General features: G+C 35.4%; 1 protein-coding gene across 1 annotated transcript; it reads left to right on the top strand.

Moving 5' to 3' along the window:
- Positions 1 to 7,596: 7,596 nt before the first annotated feature.
- LOC113058702 (solute carrier family 25 member 36-A-like) lies at positions 7,597 to 18,398 on the top strand. Its single transcript, XM_026226859.1, has 7 exons — positions 7,597 to 7,959; positions 10,260 to 10,424; positions 12,391 to 12,468; positions 14,193 to 14,293; positions 15,508 to 15,574; positions 15,683 to 15,972; positions 17,040 to 18,398. Exons 1-7 carry the CDS (start codon positions 7,919 to 7,921, stop codon positions 17,231 to 17,233), a joined length of 936 nt encoding a protein of 311 aa, XP_026082644.1. The 5' UTR covers positions 7,597 to 7,918; the 3' UTR covers positions 17,234 to 18,398.

Here is an 18,398-nt window from a genome sequence, read left to right as displayed (position 1 = left end):
GACACATGACATGAAATATTGATAATATCAAAATTTGTCACACAGCAGGATAATTGAAATGAACTAGTGAAGGCTAAAACAGTTCAAAAGTGAAATTTAAACAATTATTTAAATGCAAACTCTTTCATAATAAACATGTTTTGGGATTTTGAACTGAAAATAAACATTTTGTAAGTTTTATAGAAAACTATATTTATACCTCATTACGGTGTCTCAAGGTCATCAAGTTCATATATTTAACATAATGGAACTTTATATAAAAAGGCATGTTTTGCTCAAATAATAATTTTTATATATATATATATATATATATATATATATATATATATATATATATATATATATATATATATATATATATATATATATATTGCACCTTAGAAATGTACCCCTTTACAGTATTGTGTATGTTTGTATGTATGAAACCAACAATAATGCAAATATGACATTTCTAATAACTGTATCTATATATTTACTTGATTGTCCTGAAATGTGTTTCTATATTTTTACTATTTTCTTTATAGGCCATATGGAGAAGTTGCTGTTGACAGCTCGCATGTAATAACGCATTTTAAACAATAAATGTCACGGTCTGAAAGTGTAGAATCTTAAAAATCCGACAATGCTGGAAAGGAGCAGTTTTTCTGCATATAATGTCAGTGTTTTAGCAGTAAAGACGATCAGTTTGAGATCTCAGTAGCGCAACATCGGTGTCGTGGGGAAACCGTGCAAAAGGAGCACGAGAAGAATTCGGATGGAAAACGGGAACGCTGCATATTCAATCCTGAATCGTTCAGTGAGATCAGCGGATCAAACACACGTACAGACACGTCACGGCACGAGAAGAGGGAAACCCGCTTTACCTGACCGAACAGAGCCGAGATATTCCGTTCAGATCGATCCGAGCGGTGAAGAATGACCGATCAGCCCTGCTGCGATCCTCTAAACATATAAATTGAGAGAGAGAAGAGAGAGAGAGAGAGAGAGAGAGAGAGAGAGAGAGAATGGTGTCTGTTTGTGTGTGTGTGTGTGTGTGTGGTGTGTGTGTGTGGTGTGTGTGTGTGTGTGTGTGGTGTGTGTTAGACATACTGTCGAGTTCAGTACTACTCCATCTGCTGGTCATAAATGGTCAAATATACAAGATTTTATGTCACGTTCAATTTATTTGACTTACAAGCAGTGGAATGTAGGAACAGAAGTGAAATGTAGGAAAACCACATACAACAAGGTGCAGATTGAGCAACGCCAAAGACCAAAATTGTGGTGATAGCATGGTATCATATGGTAGCTATTTGTGTTTGTACAGCCTAGCCATCTATGGAAACAGTCTATGAGGTGTCCTCCTCCTCAATCAAATAAAGCTCTTCTGTGTAGGCCTAGGTGTTTGTTGTGCCTCCATGCACTTGAAAACAATTAATGATGCCTCATGCATTCATGACCTCTAGACTGGACTATTGTAATGCACTTCTAGGTGGTTGTCCTGCTGCTAAAAGTAAGTTATTAAAGTCGAAATTTAGGATTGATTATTGTAACTGAAAATCATATTTAGGTCAAAATTGTCAGTTGTTTGGGAACTAAATCCACTGTAAAGAGTGATCTGTTTAAGCCCACTGAAATGCTCCAGTGCAAACGATGCAGACACATCAATCAGCGTCTCTGTGTTTTAGGTTAAAAAATAAAATAAAATAACCTTAAACTAACACAGATTAAATAAAATAACTCATGCATGTCCAAATTCCCCGCTACCGTAATATTAACAGTTTTATTAAAATGCTACCATGACGTCTGTTTTTACATTGTGTATCAATGTTATACGTATATTGTTTGGATTAACTAGACGAGTAACGTTAGACAGACATGAATGTTTATTCATAACCGAATAAATAACTGAAGTTCTTCCTAACTTCAGGCCTTATTATCATGTCATATATAACTGTGTTCTGTTAAACCACAAACTTTTAAAACACTTTAAAACAAAAGTCCATATCAACAAAAATATATCTTGACTCCATATACATGTAGTGGTTATTTTGGAAAAAAATCCCAGGTATTTTGAGCAGTAGGATTATATATAAAAAAAAGTGCTAATATAAAACTAAATTAGCCTATATAAAATTGCAAACATCTATATATCAGTACTTTTTTTACTTAAGTACATAACAAATTGAGTACTTTTGTACTTTCACTTGAGTAAAATTGAAAAAGGAGTACTTTTACTTTTACTGGAGTAATATTTTATTATACGTATCTGTACTTTTACTCAAGTTTATTTATTTAATTTTAACTTTTTATTCATCAAAGAATCCTGAAAAAAGTATCACAGATTCCAAAATAACATTTGGTAGCACAACTATTAATAGTTCTAATAATAAATCATCATATTTTCATGATTTCTAAAGATCATGTGACACTGAAGACTGGAGGAATGATGCTGAAAATACAGCTGCACATCACAGAAATAGATTATATTTTAAAGGATATTAAAATAGAAACCATTATTTTATATATTTTATTTTGATAATTTAGAATTATTACTGAAATGCAACCTTTTTTGTTTCAAACAGTTCATTGAACAATAATAAATTAAGTACCTGAAGCTGACAATGAAGTAAATGTATAATAATTAGCAAAGAGGATTAATTTAGCGCTGTAAACGCGCGTGTGAGGGGCTGAGACTTGCCGCGAAGCGTCAGACGCGCGTGAGGACCAAACACAGCAGAATGGTAGGAAACTTCACTCCTCTTATTATTTCTCTTTTACTATAGCGATTTATTTTTAGATACATGATCTCAGTCTTTCATAGATTTTTAGAGTTATTATAGAGTTATTAGAGAAATGGAGTTATTTTTTACATTCTTTGGTCGAAGTTTTCAGATCGGCAATTCGGAGCCTGTTCTCGACTCTGTTTATTCAGATCGGGACTTCGGAGCCTGTTCTTGACTCTGTTGATTCAGATCGGCACTTCGGAGCCTGTTCGCGACTCGGTTGATTCAGATCGGGACTTCGGAGCCTGTTCGCGACTCGGTTTGATTCAGATCGGGACTTCGGAGCATGTTCGCGACTCGGCTGATTCAGATCGGGACTTCGGAGCATGTTCGCGACTCGGTTGATTCAGATCGGGACTTCGGAGCATGTTCGCGGCTCGCTTGATTCAGATCGGCAATTCGGAGCCTGTTCGCGACTCGGTTGATTCAGATCGGCACTTCGGAGCATGTTCGCGACTCGGTTGATTCAGATCGGCACTTCGGAGCATGTTCGCGGCTCGGTTGATTCAGATCGGGACTTTGGAGCCTGTTCGCGACTCGGTTGATTCAGATCGGCACTTCGGAGCATTTTCGCGACTCGGTTGATTCAGATCGGCACTTCGGAGCCTGTTCGCGACTCGGTTGATTCAGAGCGGGACTTCGGAGCCTGTTCGCGACTCGGTTGATTCAGATCGCCACTTCGGAGCATGTTCGCGACTCGGTTGATTCAGATCGGGACATCGGAGCATGTTTGACATTTTTTTTAAATCAGATCTGGACATCGAAGCAGGAAGTGTTTGTCAAACAGTTAATTGGTGATAAATGAATATTTGGACTTGAGGCTTTTTTTTACCTATCGATTCAGCATGTACATGGACCCACACACAAAGGTGGACACACTCTAGACTTAATCATCAGTAGAGCTCTAAACTTTTCATCCATTGTTATTAAGGACGTTATTCATAACCATACTGAAAATAAGTAAATATTGTTAGCTGATGCTAACTGTCTAGCTAACAAGCTTGCTGGTGCTAACTTGAGGTAATTTTTATAAATAATGTCCAAATATTTTTATTCAACCACCTGTGTATATCTATATCTATATCTATATCTATATATATATATATATATATATATATATATATATATATATATATATATATATATATATAATATATATATATATATATATATATATATATATATATATATATAGATTACATCTGGGGAGAAAAGAAAGGATGTGATGTCCAGAACATGGTAACTACAGTAATTATCAAAGAGGGGAAGAGATGCACCCCGTTTGGCCAGGGGTGTTTTTACACCCCAGACAAGGTTTGAGAAGGAAAAAATCATTATGAAAATATAATTATATTTTCCTTAAAATCTTCAGGCCTTATTATCATGTCATATATAACTGTGATGTTCTGTAAAACAACAAACTTTAAAATATTTTGTTCTTACTGGTGAAAATCAGATGGTCATCTCTGTTTTATCACAGTGTAAGCTTCACAGTGAACATTACTCTCGTCAGCGTAGTCCATATCAACAACAAAAATATATCTTGACTCCATATAGTGGTTATTTTGGAAAAAATCCCAGGTATTTTGAGCAGTAGGATTATAATAAAAAAAAGTGCTAATATAAAATTAAATTAGCCTCTATAAAATTGCAAACATCTATCTTTCGGTACTTTTTTACTTAAGTACATAACAAATTGAGTACTTTTGTACTTTCACTTGAGTAAAATTGAAAAAGGAGTACTTTTACTTTTACTGGAGTAATATTTTATTATACGTATCTGTACTTTTACTCAAGTACTTGATTTGTGTACTTCGTCCACCACTGATAAACAAGCTACAGTTAGTCCAAAATGCAGCAGCTACAGTCCTTAGAAAATATTATCATATAACACCAATATTACAGTCTCTGCACTGGCTACCTATTAAGTTCTGTATCAGTTACAAATTATCATTACTTACCTATAAGGCCCTAAATGGTTTAGCTCCTGCATACTAGCCTTCTACCACGTTACAATCCATCACGCACCCTAAGGTTACAAAAAGCTGGACTTTTTCACGTTTGGCTCCCAAACTCTGGAATAGCCTTCCTGATAATGTTCGGGTTCAGACACACTCTCTCTGTTTAAATCTAGATTAAAAACGCATCTCTTTTGCCAAGCATTCGAATAATGCTTAAATTGTGACTGCAGTTGAATCTTTTCAAATGTGCATTCTTATTTTTTAGCTTGGGTTAAACTAATTCATTTTACTTTGTTGGAAAAGCAGCAACACTAATTGTGTCTCTATTTGTTTCTCTGTTTCTACTGGGATTTACATCCAGTGGTAAATAGGATTTAAACAAGCTCCAGTCTGGATCCAGAAAACCTGAGAAGAGATGATGCTGACCCTCAGAGGACCCCAGATGATGCTAACTCTGAAACTACATACAGAACTAACAAATATTGCTACAAGTGTGACTGCATCATATAATAATTGCTGTGTTCATCGGATGGTTGACTACGTCTTGTATTAATTTTTCAGAAAATTTCTGCCATATGCACATAAACTGACAGTCATTACTTTTAAGCCACTACTAAATATTGTAGAAACGTAATCTTCTGTAAAATTGCTTTGCAATGATTAATATCGTAAAAAGCACTATACAAATAAACTTGAATTGAATTTAAATAAAGATCCGCTAGAGGTTTCTGTGGTTTTTCTTCTGGACACAGATTTAACATCGGACATGAAGTGCCGGAGTACACGTCCCTTGAATTTGGCTGGGAGTGTGACCACATGACTACAAACAGTGTTTATCATTGTTGCAGCAAAACCTATATTCACTCCTTGTGAAGTATATTAATAATAATAGCATGCCCATTTATTTTGCAAGTATGCACATTTAAATGGTTAGTTGCAACGTGTTATTTGCATTTAACGTTGTTTTTTTACTGTCTGCAACCCACTTTATGCCGTGTGTGTGTGTGTGTGTACACACTCTGTGCTTGTTTGTATGCACAGATTCTGCATTATTTGAACTGATTTCCAGCTCAAGTGTCTGAGACCAGGTTGCCCTTTACACTAGATCACTCTTTGGCAAAGAACTGCAAGTTTGTTCTTGTTAAACTCATTTAAGGGGTTAAAATGGAAATGTAAGGCAGCTCTGACAAGACAATGGGACAAATATTTCGTTCAAGTCAGTTCAGATCAAACTGTAAAATGTTCAGGTTTGCAGGGAATAGTGGAGCAGAAGGGAATGAGGAACTGCAATAGGGAGAGGTATGGTTTATTTGGATAAACCAGTTTAAAGAACTACAGTAATAATTAACCGTTCTTCCGTAAACAAAAAATTAAATAGACAAAAGATGAGTGGTTTCCTCCCTCTCACACTTGCATATTCTACTGCCTTTACAGGTCTGCAAGTTCATGCATGTTTGCCGCACTGACTCATGTGACTTATATATAAAGTTGCACATAAAGCCAAGACCTGAATAAACAGAAGATTGAATCACTTTAAATATAGATCTACCTGTTTACATAGAACACACACAGTTCAAAGAGCCTCTGTCTTCTATTCGCCCAGTTACTGATAGATGTGATAGAGATATGCTGTGTCTTCATCTCTCTTGAACACACAGAAGCCGAAACAGTAGCTGCAAATGTCTCTATTAACTACAGCTGATAATTTTGGTTAAATGTTTGAAGTTTGTTAATTGCATTTTGCAAATCTGATAATTGTTAGATTATATACGTTTGTAATAATTTGGTTAGGAACAGCAGGTTTTACAAGTTTTGTCTGATTGCTCAGGTTGAAGACGTGTGCAAAGACTTTACTGATCATGTTAATAAACCAGTGATCTATAATGCCGTAAATCCCAATAATTCTGCTTTATATGCCTTTATATTATTTTTATAATATAATTAAAGAAATTCCTCAGTAAAAAAAGAGAGTTGTTATTCATGGTAATTTTTCAGTAAGCTGCTCAGGTAAAGAGTTTGTTTTGGAAAACATAATGTCAATAAAAGAGTGTGTTTTGTGCACAACGTTTTTGTTTGCTGTCAAAGTACAAGCTTAAGTTTTTGTGTTTTGAACAGCATTTTTTTTCTCCTCCCATCCACAGATCCAAAAAAAAAAAAAAAAGAAAAGAAAAAGTAATGGTCTTAATATCACAATTACAAAAAAAAAAAAAATAATAAAAAAAATAAATAAATAAAAATCAACTCAGAATAACCCCTGCCCAATAAATCCTCTTTATTTAGAATAATAAAAAAAAAACAATATGATAAAATAAATATCTCTAACTGTATCTATAAAAAGAAACCTGACAGATGCTACATCATCCAAGAAAATAATAGAAAATAAAAAGAATCATTATTTTAAAAATAATTATTTAAAGAAAAAAGAACAATTAACACTGTCTGGGACCAAAGAGTGCAGAGGTTAGTTATAAAACGTTGGGAATAAAAAGTTTTATAAGTTTTGCAAGAAATTGTTCAATTTTTCATGTTTAATTCAATGTGTTTCTTTGTAGACATTTGATACATTTATTAGCCATTTCTGGGGGATAATTATTTCAGTGTACGGTTTCAGTGTACTAGGCACAGAATAAAAATAGTTTAGTTATTTCTGGCAAAGTTTGTAATATTTAATTTTAGTTTTGTCACACATGTAACCCACACCACTGTTATGTAGGCTATATATGCAAGTATGTGAAAGAGCAGAGATCACGTGAAAGGCGTTTGATGGGGGCGGGCTCTGGTGACGTCAACTGAAAGTCGACCAATGGACGCTTTTGTTTTGCGCTCTGATTGGTCTATAGCTAGAGTCAACAGTGAGCGCGTTCGCGTCGCGGAATGTGAGTGAACACGAAGGTGAACTGCGTGCGAGGCAAACGTGCACGTTCTGTACACCCTGATCTAACCTGACAGTTGGATTTTGACCCTGATATGTAGTCACTTCTCCACCATAGACTCACTTTCAGACTAATTATTGAAGAATTGACGGCCGTGGATCGATCAGCGGGGGTTTATTGGAGGCGAAGCCGCGCCGAAATGTTTTGAGGTTTCATAAAGTGGCTGATAGTGACCGCGACGCACACCCGCATGAGCGACACCCGGACACGGACTCTGACACTTGCTCAGCCCGGTGTATCCCGGAGAGAATGAGCTGAGATGAGCCAGAGAGACACACTGGTGCATCTGTTTGCTGGAGGGTGAGACAGCTTCACTCTTCTAGATTACACAAACAACATAACTAGAGTCTAGAAATACTAACGTTACTAACAATATTACTAATAATAGATCATTTGATTTATTATAAATTATTTTTTACACTGTTTTAAAATATTTTATATATATGCACACACACATTTTAATGATTGATGTGAAATATTATTTCAATTTAAAATAATGTCTTTCTATTTGAATATACTTTAAAATAGAATTTATTGCTGTGATCAAAGCTGACTTTTCATGATCATTACTTTAGATTTCAATGTCACAAAATACTTAAGAAATCATTCTTAAATGCTGCTTCACGTTTCTGTTGAACTTCAACTTTGTGTGTGTTTTTTAAGGATTCTTTGATGAATAAAACAATTAAAAGAACAGCATTTAATCAAAATAGAAATCTTTTGTAACAACATAGACTACCATTCAATTTTTCATTTTAATTTTTAAAAATAAATCAATGCTTTTATTCAGCAAGGATGTTAAATGAATAAAAAGTGATAAACTCTTAAATTGTTAGAAAAGATTTCTATTTTGAATAAATGCTGTTCTTTTCATGTTTACTAAGCAGCACAACTGTTTCCAACATAAGCATATTAGAATGGTTTCTAAAGGATCATGTGACACTGAAGAAGCTCTTTTAAACACATTAAAAAATCTTACTGATCCCAATAATATCTATATACTTAAATGAAAAAAAAAAAAAAAACTGTACCCCATGCTGTTGCCATTACCAACCATTTTAGAGAACAATTGAGTTTTTGTTTGGTTATGACGGACATGAGAAGCGTCAGGGTGACAGATTGAGGGTTTTAAGATCAATTCAGTTTTTTTTTAAGAGGAATGGCTTTAATAAATGCACATACAAAAATTCGGAATTTTAATTCAGAGACAATATATTGTCATTAATTCGGTGCTATTTAACTTGCAGGGTTTACCAAGTCAAAAATGATCCTTCTAACACTGAAAAGGTCATTACAATAACACACAATATACCAAAATCTACTCCATGCTCGTTTAAAGCTGTAATGATGAGATCATTTTTCAATGCACTTGATGAGTAGTTCAACATATGTTTGATAGCAGTAAAGCTTGCATTAATATGTTTACATTCCCACTGTGTATATACTGTACACAGGTCAGATTGCTCCACATATCCAATAAGTTTGCGTTTCCCGGGAAGAGTAAATCTGATGCAACAGAAGAACTGACAGCTGTTATAGAGTCATTTAGGGCTGATAATGTCTTCACTAAATGAATAACGGATTTATAGACATTCAGCTTGATTCTGAAATCAACAAACGAACCTACATATAAACAACGCATTATGGTTTGCAGTATGACGTTGCATAATTTAGCACTGCCAGTGCCATCCCAAGAGGCCTTGAATTCAGCCACACTGATGTTTATATTACAGTCTACATAGAGAGAGAGAAACCTCAGGATATTTGTGTTCTTATTCTTTAAAAATAAAATAGAAGGTTTAAATCTTTAGTAATACTTGAACAGCGAGAAGGTGATTTTAGAAGTGAAAGTCACTGATCTCACTAGTGTGCTTTCCTGAAGTGGCGAGGGACTCCTCATTTCGGCATTGATATTCAGTGATTGTAGCCTGTGCTCTAAATATCTGTCCTCTGATAAACCAGAGCAGTTTAAAATAGAACTATTGACTGGCACTGTCTCTCTACACGATACTGTCAGAAAACTGGCGTTTTATCCCAACTCTATGTCCCATATACTCTTGTTATTCGTAACTGCACAGTATTGCATACCATATTTATCTTAGTGTTTTCATATATGAAAATAACAATCAAAAGTAGCATGGTATTGCTATATGATACTGTTTTATCTTGGTCAAATAAGCTGTTCCTCAACCACATTTCTGTAACTTTAGACATGTATCACATATATCACACCTCACATTTCAGATGGCGTTTTTTCCATTGGGAATCACTGATATCAGGTTGTTTTTGGCAGGTGAGGGGTGGTTTTGGTTACTGTGTTTGCTGACCTACATATCGCTGCACGAGTGCAAGTGTTGGAGCCGATTAATGGCAACTGGCCTTTCACATTAGAGTTGAAATTCTATCACCCTCATTTCCTCTATATCCGTGTTGTGACGTTCGACTGAAGTCTTGTTCGTTTCATATAAGAAGTCATGGGATGAATGTCCTACACTGGCAGAATTTGACCATATTTTCATTCAATTGATCATTTCTTTTAATTGATTCTTATGTGCAGAGTTGCACTGTCTCTGAAATGGCGTTTTCTCTGTTTCTCTCAGATGTGGAGGCACGGTGGGTGCGATCCTGACCTGTCCGTTAGAGGTGGTGAAGACGAGGCTTCAGTCTTCCTCAATAACGCTCCGCTTCTCTGAGCTGCATCTGAGCACAGTTAATGGAGCCAGCGTGGCACGTGTGGCTCCTCCGGGGCCCCTGCATTGCCTCAGGTACGTTTAAACAAGTTAGACCTCTTTGAGTTTTGTGCAGTGCATGCATACACATTGCTGTCTTTTGTCTGTAAGTACACTAACAAAAAAGTACCATGCTATTTCCATGTTTTTTGGAAATTAACCGTGATAAAATCATGATATTCTTTGAATACAATACTGTGATACAATACTGAGGTGCATAAATATATTATTCAAATAATATATTTATATAATAATCATATTTTATACATCAATTCTATATTATATATATATATATATATATATATATATATATATATATATATATATATATATATATATATATATATATATATATATATATTTATTTGTAGATGTATACTAGATATGAAGACAATAATATTTACTCGTTTTAACATGTTGGTTTTAGTTCTGGATTCATGCATCACCACGTTACATCTGCGTTTTGCAAACATTTGATCTATGGTTTGTCGGCCTAAAACCAATCGTCCATCTTCCCTGCCAGAGGAAACGCCCCTTTTTTGTTGACTCTTTCCAAAAATGTGGTCATATTTCTTCAGTACACCACCAAATGTGACTAAACAAGGTCAGAAGACGAGACAAAATAAGAAACGTTGGTTTGCAATCTGAGTGTGTTTTGATACTAGTTGGTTCCACATATATAATATATAAATGTATACATTACCAAAGCAGATGTTCAGTGTTTATACAGTGCACACTGCATAAAGTCTATAATGCACTCTCTTTGCCTCTTTCTTTCTGTTTTCTTTATAAAGAGACTGTTCATAGTGGTTTTCACTCCCCCTTACCCAACCAATCACTGCCCTCACACTAAACACCGCGTCCTGGCTCTCGGTTGATGAGTGTGTGTGTGTGTGTGTGTGTGTGTGTGTGTGTGTGTGTGAATCACTGGGTCTCAAGACAGGCCCCTTGTCCTCATAGTTTAACTCGGGTTATATCACAGAAAGATACCAAAATAGTAAACACAAAGACATTTATATCGACTTTGGTCTCATTTACTAATTTTATACGGTAAATAAAGGACTCTTACATCATACACAACACTCTTGGATTGTTACATAACCTGTCCATGTTGGCATCTGTCTATTTTGGTTTTCTGACACCTGAAATTGCATCTTAGTACTGTAGACTTTGATTGGACACATGTACTTTGACGTCAATAACAAAAGGTATGGGAAGTATTTTTGCTTCCTTTTTAAAAGTTGATTAGTTCAATACCAATTATGGCAAATTACACCCAATTTCACAGGTAGTTGCTTTTTATTATTTCCATCTAGCATTGTTTTCTTGCCTGATGTCCATGAACTTATATGTCCCATTTTTCTTTTCACAACCTGCCGGTTGCAAACCACTGGGGATAAAGAATAAATGCAGTATTAAGATTGTATATATTGATGTTCAAGATGGAATATAAATAACTCTTGAACGACCTGAACAAGGTCATCATTCATTTGATTTCATCTTTATTTAGCTTCTCTTTATGACTTTCTTTTATGCTATATGTGTGGGATGTCAAGCTCTCATGCACACAAGAGAAATGTTTTAGGTGCGTCTTTGAGGAATTTCTTTGTTTGAACGTGTTCTTCTTCAGAGGTGTGTCCGTCTTATTGACTGATCGAAGGATTCAAAAATATTTGAGTGACTCTCAGAAAGAAATGTTTTGGTTATATTTCACTCCAAAACAAATCAGCTCATTTATATAGCAAACGAAAAATAATACATATTTGTTTTCATAATTAAAAGTTTTATTTTCATGACAATTAAGCCCCCATTTTTTACATTGATTTTGGAGTGAAATATAGGACATATATTACCTCTGCCCCCAAATATTTTTCAGGAACCACTTTTTAACAACTCTAAACCTGTTTATCTAATGTTCACAAAGTCATTCAGAACAAAATTGTCACTTTGGTACGTTTGTCTTGCGCTTCTTTTGATATGTTTCTCTCTCTGTCTTTCTCAGATTAATTCTTGAGAAGGAAGGCCCTCGTTCTTTATTTCGGGGCCTGGGGCCCAATCTGATTGGAGTGGCTCCTTCGCGGTGAGTGTTTGTCCATTCATACAGTTAAACAGGCAGATCGAAACACCTGTAAGAGCGTGTAGTCCTGAACTGTGTATGCTGAAGTGGTGTGAATCTGACCCTGCTCAACCAGTAAAGCTGCAAATTTACATAGTTTGGAAAAAACACACAGACACAAGTCTGATTTTCAGCATTCAGTTTAGGGTTATTTTACAGGGCAGACATCAGCCATGCAAATTTGGGGAATCTGAGCCCCCAATTAAAAAGATAGTTTGCCCAAAAATGAAAATTTTCTTATTATTTAATGACTTGTTAAAATCCTGTATGAGTTACTCTCAAATTTAGGATTGAACAGATATTTTGAGAAAGGATTCTGTGTTTTTTGACTGTCCAAACAATGAGACACTTCCTAAATATATTTTTTGTTTGCGAGTTTTGGGTGAACTGTTCCTTTAAGAACTGTTCCTTTAAAAAAGTACATGTAGAGTTTTAGTACTAAATAATACAATGTGATTTTAAACATAATTTACCACTGAGTTTATCATCAACATCACAAAGCTCAATTAACACCTGTTGATTAAATCAGGTGTTAAACCCTGCTGTTTTTGAGGTTTTCAGGAACAATGAAGCTCATATTCTGAAATCCCAAAGAGCCGTTTTTGCCTTCAGCTGAGGCGTAACAAACCTCAGACGGCTCCGATATAACAGCACAGCTTAAAGAGCAATTTAATAAATAAGTGGCCATGATAAATGGTGGTTTTATCATTTATTGTCTGTATAAACAGATGTTTTTCATGCATGCATTCAGGATAAAGCATTTGTCCAATGAGGCATGCATGATAAATCAGTGCCGGACCAGTTACTTTTAAGGGATGCTTATGTAAACGTGTGTGTTCTACAGGCAGTATGGTGAGATCAAACTTGAGATTAGTTGCGGAGTGTGTGGAGAGTGTTTTCCTGTTCAGTGTTCACCATCCAACAGTTAAGAGCTTCAGGATAGTACATGTGCAAACATTTGCAGTTACATGTGAGGGTTTGTAAGGAACATGCTGTCCTTGTGAGCTGGCTATGTAGGCATCATAGTCACCTAATATGCATTTCAGAAGGTGGGGAGCGAAATTATGTTGTATTTGGCAGCTTTGGATTTATCCTTTGGAAAAATCTAGCTTAGCTTTGGTATTTGTGTTTGGCTGATATGATGTTAATCAGATAATATCTAAATGTTATAAAAAATAAAAAAAATAAGGCTATGGAAACTAAATATAAATGTATGAATGATGTGAACAATTCTGTAAACAATTATTGCGCATTATAAGATTTGGCATAATTGCACTCCTGAAAAATCATTATCCTTTGTCAGTTGTGTTCAGAACTTGGTGGATAGTTTTTAGCTGGTCACCAACCAGCTTGTTTCAAAACCCACCTTAAACTAGTATGAGGTTAGTTTGTTGCAGATAATAAATGACTTGGACCAGCTAATGACCAAGTCCTGAAGGGAACATTTTAAACCAGCCTAATTGGTGATTTGCTCGTCTTAGCTGGTTTAGATGATATAATCAGATCAGTCAGATAATTGGTACACGGTTTAGTAAGTCTCCAAGCTTGGGCAAGGTGGTGCTCAGCTGCTTCATCTGGTCTCCCACACCAACCAAAGTGGCCAAAACCAGCCTGGCCAGTCTGTTGTAGTTCAGTAGGGTGTAATATCGTTGTGTGTTTGTTACTCATGTGTCCTGCTGTGTTTTCAGGGCCATCTACTTCGCCGCCTATTCCAGCTCAAAGGAGAGACTGAACTGTGTGTTTGAGCCAGACTCCACGCAGGTGCACATGACGTCTGCTGGGATTGCAGGTAAATTTGAGCATGCAATCCAACTACATCCTGTTTCCTCGGTTTTGATGGGCTCATTAAATATAAACCGTTTACTGCTTAATTGCACGTGATGATTTCTCCAGTGGATTGGAATAGCAGCTTTTTCCTTTTGTTCAATGCTGTATCTCTGAGTAACAGGCCAATAAATGTCACAGCCCAATAAAGACCTGGCACACGGCCAGAAGAGAATGGGTGTGTGTGTTTGTTGGACTCCTGTCACCTGGACTTTTGCCAAGGTGGATTAAGTTTAACGCTCGTACTATGCTAGAGTTTTCTTGCGCCTTTCATTGTTTATGAAGATGATAGACAGAAAGTCGTTTAGAAGAAAATCACATGAGGAGTGCAGTATTTGTTGAAAACTAGGGCTGTAACTCTGAGCTGCAATGTTTTCCTCCAAACAATGTGCAAATTCAGTGCTATAACATATATATATATATATATATATATATATATATATATATATATATATATATATATATATACATTATGCTCAAATTGTGCAAAGAAAAAAAAATGTTTATTCCAGTTTTAAAGCAGCAAGACAGTTTGAATCAAATTTTGAATAACAATAAAGAAAAATAAGCACAAAAATTTCAAATACATATGGTTAATTTTCAACCTAAATGTATTGTCCAACAACAACTATTTTATCAAAATGAATTTGGATGGTTTTGCTAAAAATGCTTGTACTGCCTGCTGTTGTTTAATTGTGACATGCTTGCTATCAGGACGGCCATTTATGTAAAACCAAAATATTCAAAAGTGTTTAAAAGTTTGAGGTTCATAAGATTTATTGGTGTTTTAAAAGAAGTCTCTTATGTTTACTAAGACTGCATTTATTTGATCAAAAATACAGTAAAACTGTGATATTGTGAAATTATTACAATTTAAAATATATTCTATTTGAAACCATGATACATTTTTTTTTTAAAGTTCAAAAGAACAGCATTTATCTGAAATGGAAATCTTTTGTAACAATGCAGATATCTTTAATGTCAATTGCATGCTTCCATGTTCAACCAAAGTGTTAAAAAAAAAAAATAAACTTACCGACCTCAAACTTTTGAATAGTATAAAGTTAGTATTTAAAAAGTAGCTAATTCGGCAGAATATCTGTTAGTGTGTGAAAGTTTGTGCTCATTTCTGTGTTTAGTAAATTTGCATTTTAACCTTTTCTCTTCTTCTTCAATCAGGATTCACGGCTATAACTGCAACCAACCCAATTTGGTTAATTAAGACACGTCTACAATTGGACGCCAGGTAAATGCAAACAGATACGTGGCATTATACAAGTAGATTATAATTTTAACATGACTAGTGCTGCTTATTCATGAATCCAGAGTAAGTTTTGTATTTGACTCTGCACAGGAAACGCGGAGAGCGTCGCATGAATGCGTTTGAGTGTGTGCGGCGCGTGTATCAGACGGACGGTCTACGCGGGTTTTACCGCGGCATGTCTGCTTCTTACGCGGGCATCTCAGAGACTGTGATTCACTTTGTGATCTATGAAAGCATAAAACGTCGTCTTTTAGAGGCCAAAGCAGCTACGCACATGGATGGGGCAGAGGACACAGCCAAGGACGCGTCGGACTTCGTGGGCATGATGCTGGCAGCCGCCACTTCCAAGACCTGCGCCACCTGCATAGCCTATCCACACGGTGAGCATGTGCATCTTACCATCAGAGCACCTTATCATCGTGAAGTCAACATGAAACATCATTAACAACCTATTTTCATAATGTTACATACACGACTGTTCAAACGATTTCATTTATTCAGCAAGGATGCATTAAATGCATCAAAAGTGAGTGTAAAGATGTGTCTCTGAGGGTCTTAAATAGTCTTAATTAACCCTTTCCACAATTTAAAGCCTTAAAAGTGTTTTAAATCAGAGCAGAAAGTCTTAAATTCATAAAGGCGTGACATTAAACGTTGAATGCAGAATTATAAATCCTCTTCCTCAGTGTTTTTGTTTTGCAATAGAAATACTTAAACATCATTAAATCAAGATACATTTACTTAAGATGCAAATTAGAGAAATTAAGTGTTGTTTTAACAAACAAAGTTAAGCAATTTTAAGCTTCGAATACAAACAAATATCTGTCAATGGGGAATGGAAAACTTTAAATAGTGTACTCACCCTCATGTTGTTCCAAACCCAAAACAACTTGTGGGTGAATAATTTGTCACATAATTTAGATTTTTGGGTGAACTGTCCCTTTAAGTTGATATTTGTTTTGTCAGATATTTGTCATTGTTTTAATCATAAACTCAACTTCAGTTTGATCAATTTCACAGAAAACAAGTTATGCCTCTTAAATAACTATATCTTGATTTAAGAATCTCAAGACGTGTGAACTGGAAAATAAGACAAAAATACTGGGAAAGAATATAACTTTATTTATTTTTTTATTTTTTTACTTTTAATATTTTTTGAAGAGTGATCAGAAGATAAAGTAAAAGTTGTGGCAATATTCTAGTGATGGGGAAAAGTTATTTTAGATTGCAATAACATTTCATTGTCAATAACATTTGAAATGAAATAAATGCAACCTTGATGAGCATAAGAGATTTCTTTAAAAAAAAAACATAAAAAATTCTTACTGACCTTAAATGTTTGAATGGTATATAAAAAGTAGAAAGGGATAGAAACAGTATCATTTTGAGTTTCAAGTGTACTATTTCTAATTCTGAGCATATGTGTGTTTTCTGTGTGCTTCTGCAGAGGTGATCCGCACAAGGCTAAGGGAAGAAGGCTCCAAGTATCGCTCGTTCTTCCAGAGTCTCAGTCTGGTGATTCGAGAGGAAAGCTATCGAGCTCTTTACCGAGGACTCACCACACATGTGGTCAGACAGATCCCCAATACTGCTGTCATGATGTGCACCTACGAGTTCGTCGTCTACCTGCTTGATGGCTAAACTTTGACCTCAAAGACTACAAGCTATGTGGTTTCATTCACCATTTGGGAGTGTCTTCGGAGAAGAAGGTGTTAGGAGAAAAAGGGAAATGACTAAAAAGGTTGTGTCTGGAAGTCAATGTTCTTGTTTCTTGGTTTTCCTTAACTTTCAGTCTTTTAATGTTCCTTCTAAAAAGCCTTGACAGTCAGTTCACCTTCAGCCTCCTCTGAGTTTGTTTTTCCATCTCAAACAGCACTTCACGTCAGATAGATGTTGTATGTGGATTCAGCAGGTTATTTCTGTCAGAGAAGCTGTTCTTATGTTGGCAGGTCTTTGAAGGGGTTGTCGGCATCACTGAGATGCTATGAGGGCGATCGAAGTTTCACTGGATTTTCTCGAGGTTTGGATTCGGAGAGGATCCAATCTGAGACTGACTTCCTGTCTGGGAACAGCCAATCAGGTTGCACTTACAACCATGCAATGTAAAAGCAAAAACATCTTGCACAGATGCATATACCTGACACTGTGTGCACATTTATGCAAAAACAGATGTCTAAGAGTGTGTTCAGTTCATTTATCACTGTACAGGTGATTGTGTGCTAGTCTCACAGTGTCATATTTGTCCGTTTATTCCTGTTATTGTGTGTTTGAAGCCCCTATTTGACCTTAACACATGAATGTAACTATCATTGCAGCCTAAATAGGTTGTTGGCACAAAAAAGCTTAAATAAATTTATGTACTCAACAGCAGAATTGCTAATGAAATAAGGAATAATCATTTAAAATTGTAAAAACGAAAAAGAAAGGCAGTTATTACGCAAGAAAGCCATTGCACTGTTACACAAAAATATGTTTATTTTTATTAATTTTTGGTTGGGCATGTTCTTGACCCCATCCAAAAAAACACATTGAACACACACACACACACACACACAAATAAAAAATAAAGTTAAAGAGCATTTGTGGCTGCTGTGCTGAAAGCCATAGAAAAGAGTCTTGCTGCAAAAGAAAATGCATTTTTTGTTGTTTTGCAGTAAAAATACCAAGACACACTTTAAATAAGGTCAGTTTGCTTGAGAAGAAAAACTGCTTTAGATATTAAGACGTTTTTAGACAGTATATCTCGAATATACAATTTTAATTACAATGTATTAATACTTCATTATAACTTAAAAAGTATAAATCT

Source organism: Carassius auratus, chromosome 40, assembly GCF_003368295.1.
Source record: "Carassius auratus strain Wakin chromosome 40, ASM336829v1, whole genome shotgun sequence".
Classification (NCBI taxonomy): domain Eukaryota; kingdom Metazoa; phylum Chordata; class Actinopteri; order Cypriniformes; family Cyprinidae; genus Carassius; species Carassius auratus.
Note: the sequence above shows the minus strand (reverse complement) of the source record. Positions and strands in the feature narration are given on the sequence as shown.

Coding starts and splice junctions, on each gene's coding strand:
- LOC113058702 (XM_026226859.1), top strand. CDS start 7,919: ATGAGCCAGAGAGACACACTGGTGCATCTGTTTGCTGGAGG. Junction 10,425..12,390: donor GGGCCCCTGCATTGCCTCAG/GTACGTTTAAAC, acceptor TGTCTTTCTCAG/ATTAATTCTTGAGAAGGAAG. Junction 14,294..15,507: donor GACGTCTGCTGGGATTGCAG/GTAAATTTGAGC, acceptor TTCTTCAATCAG/GATTCACGGCTATAACTGCA.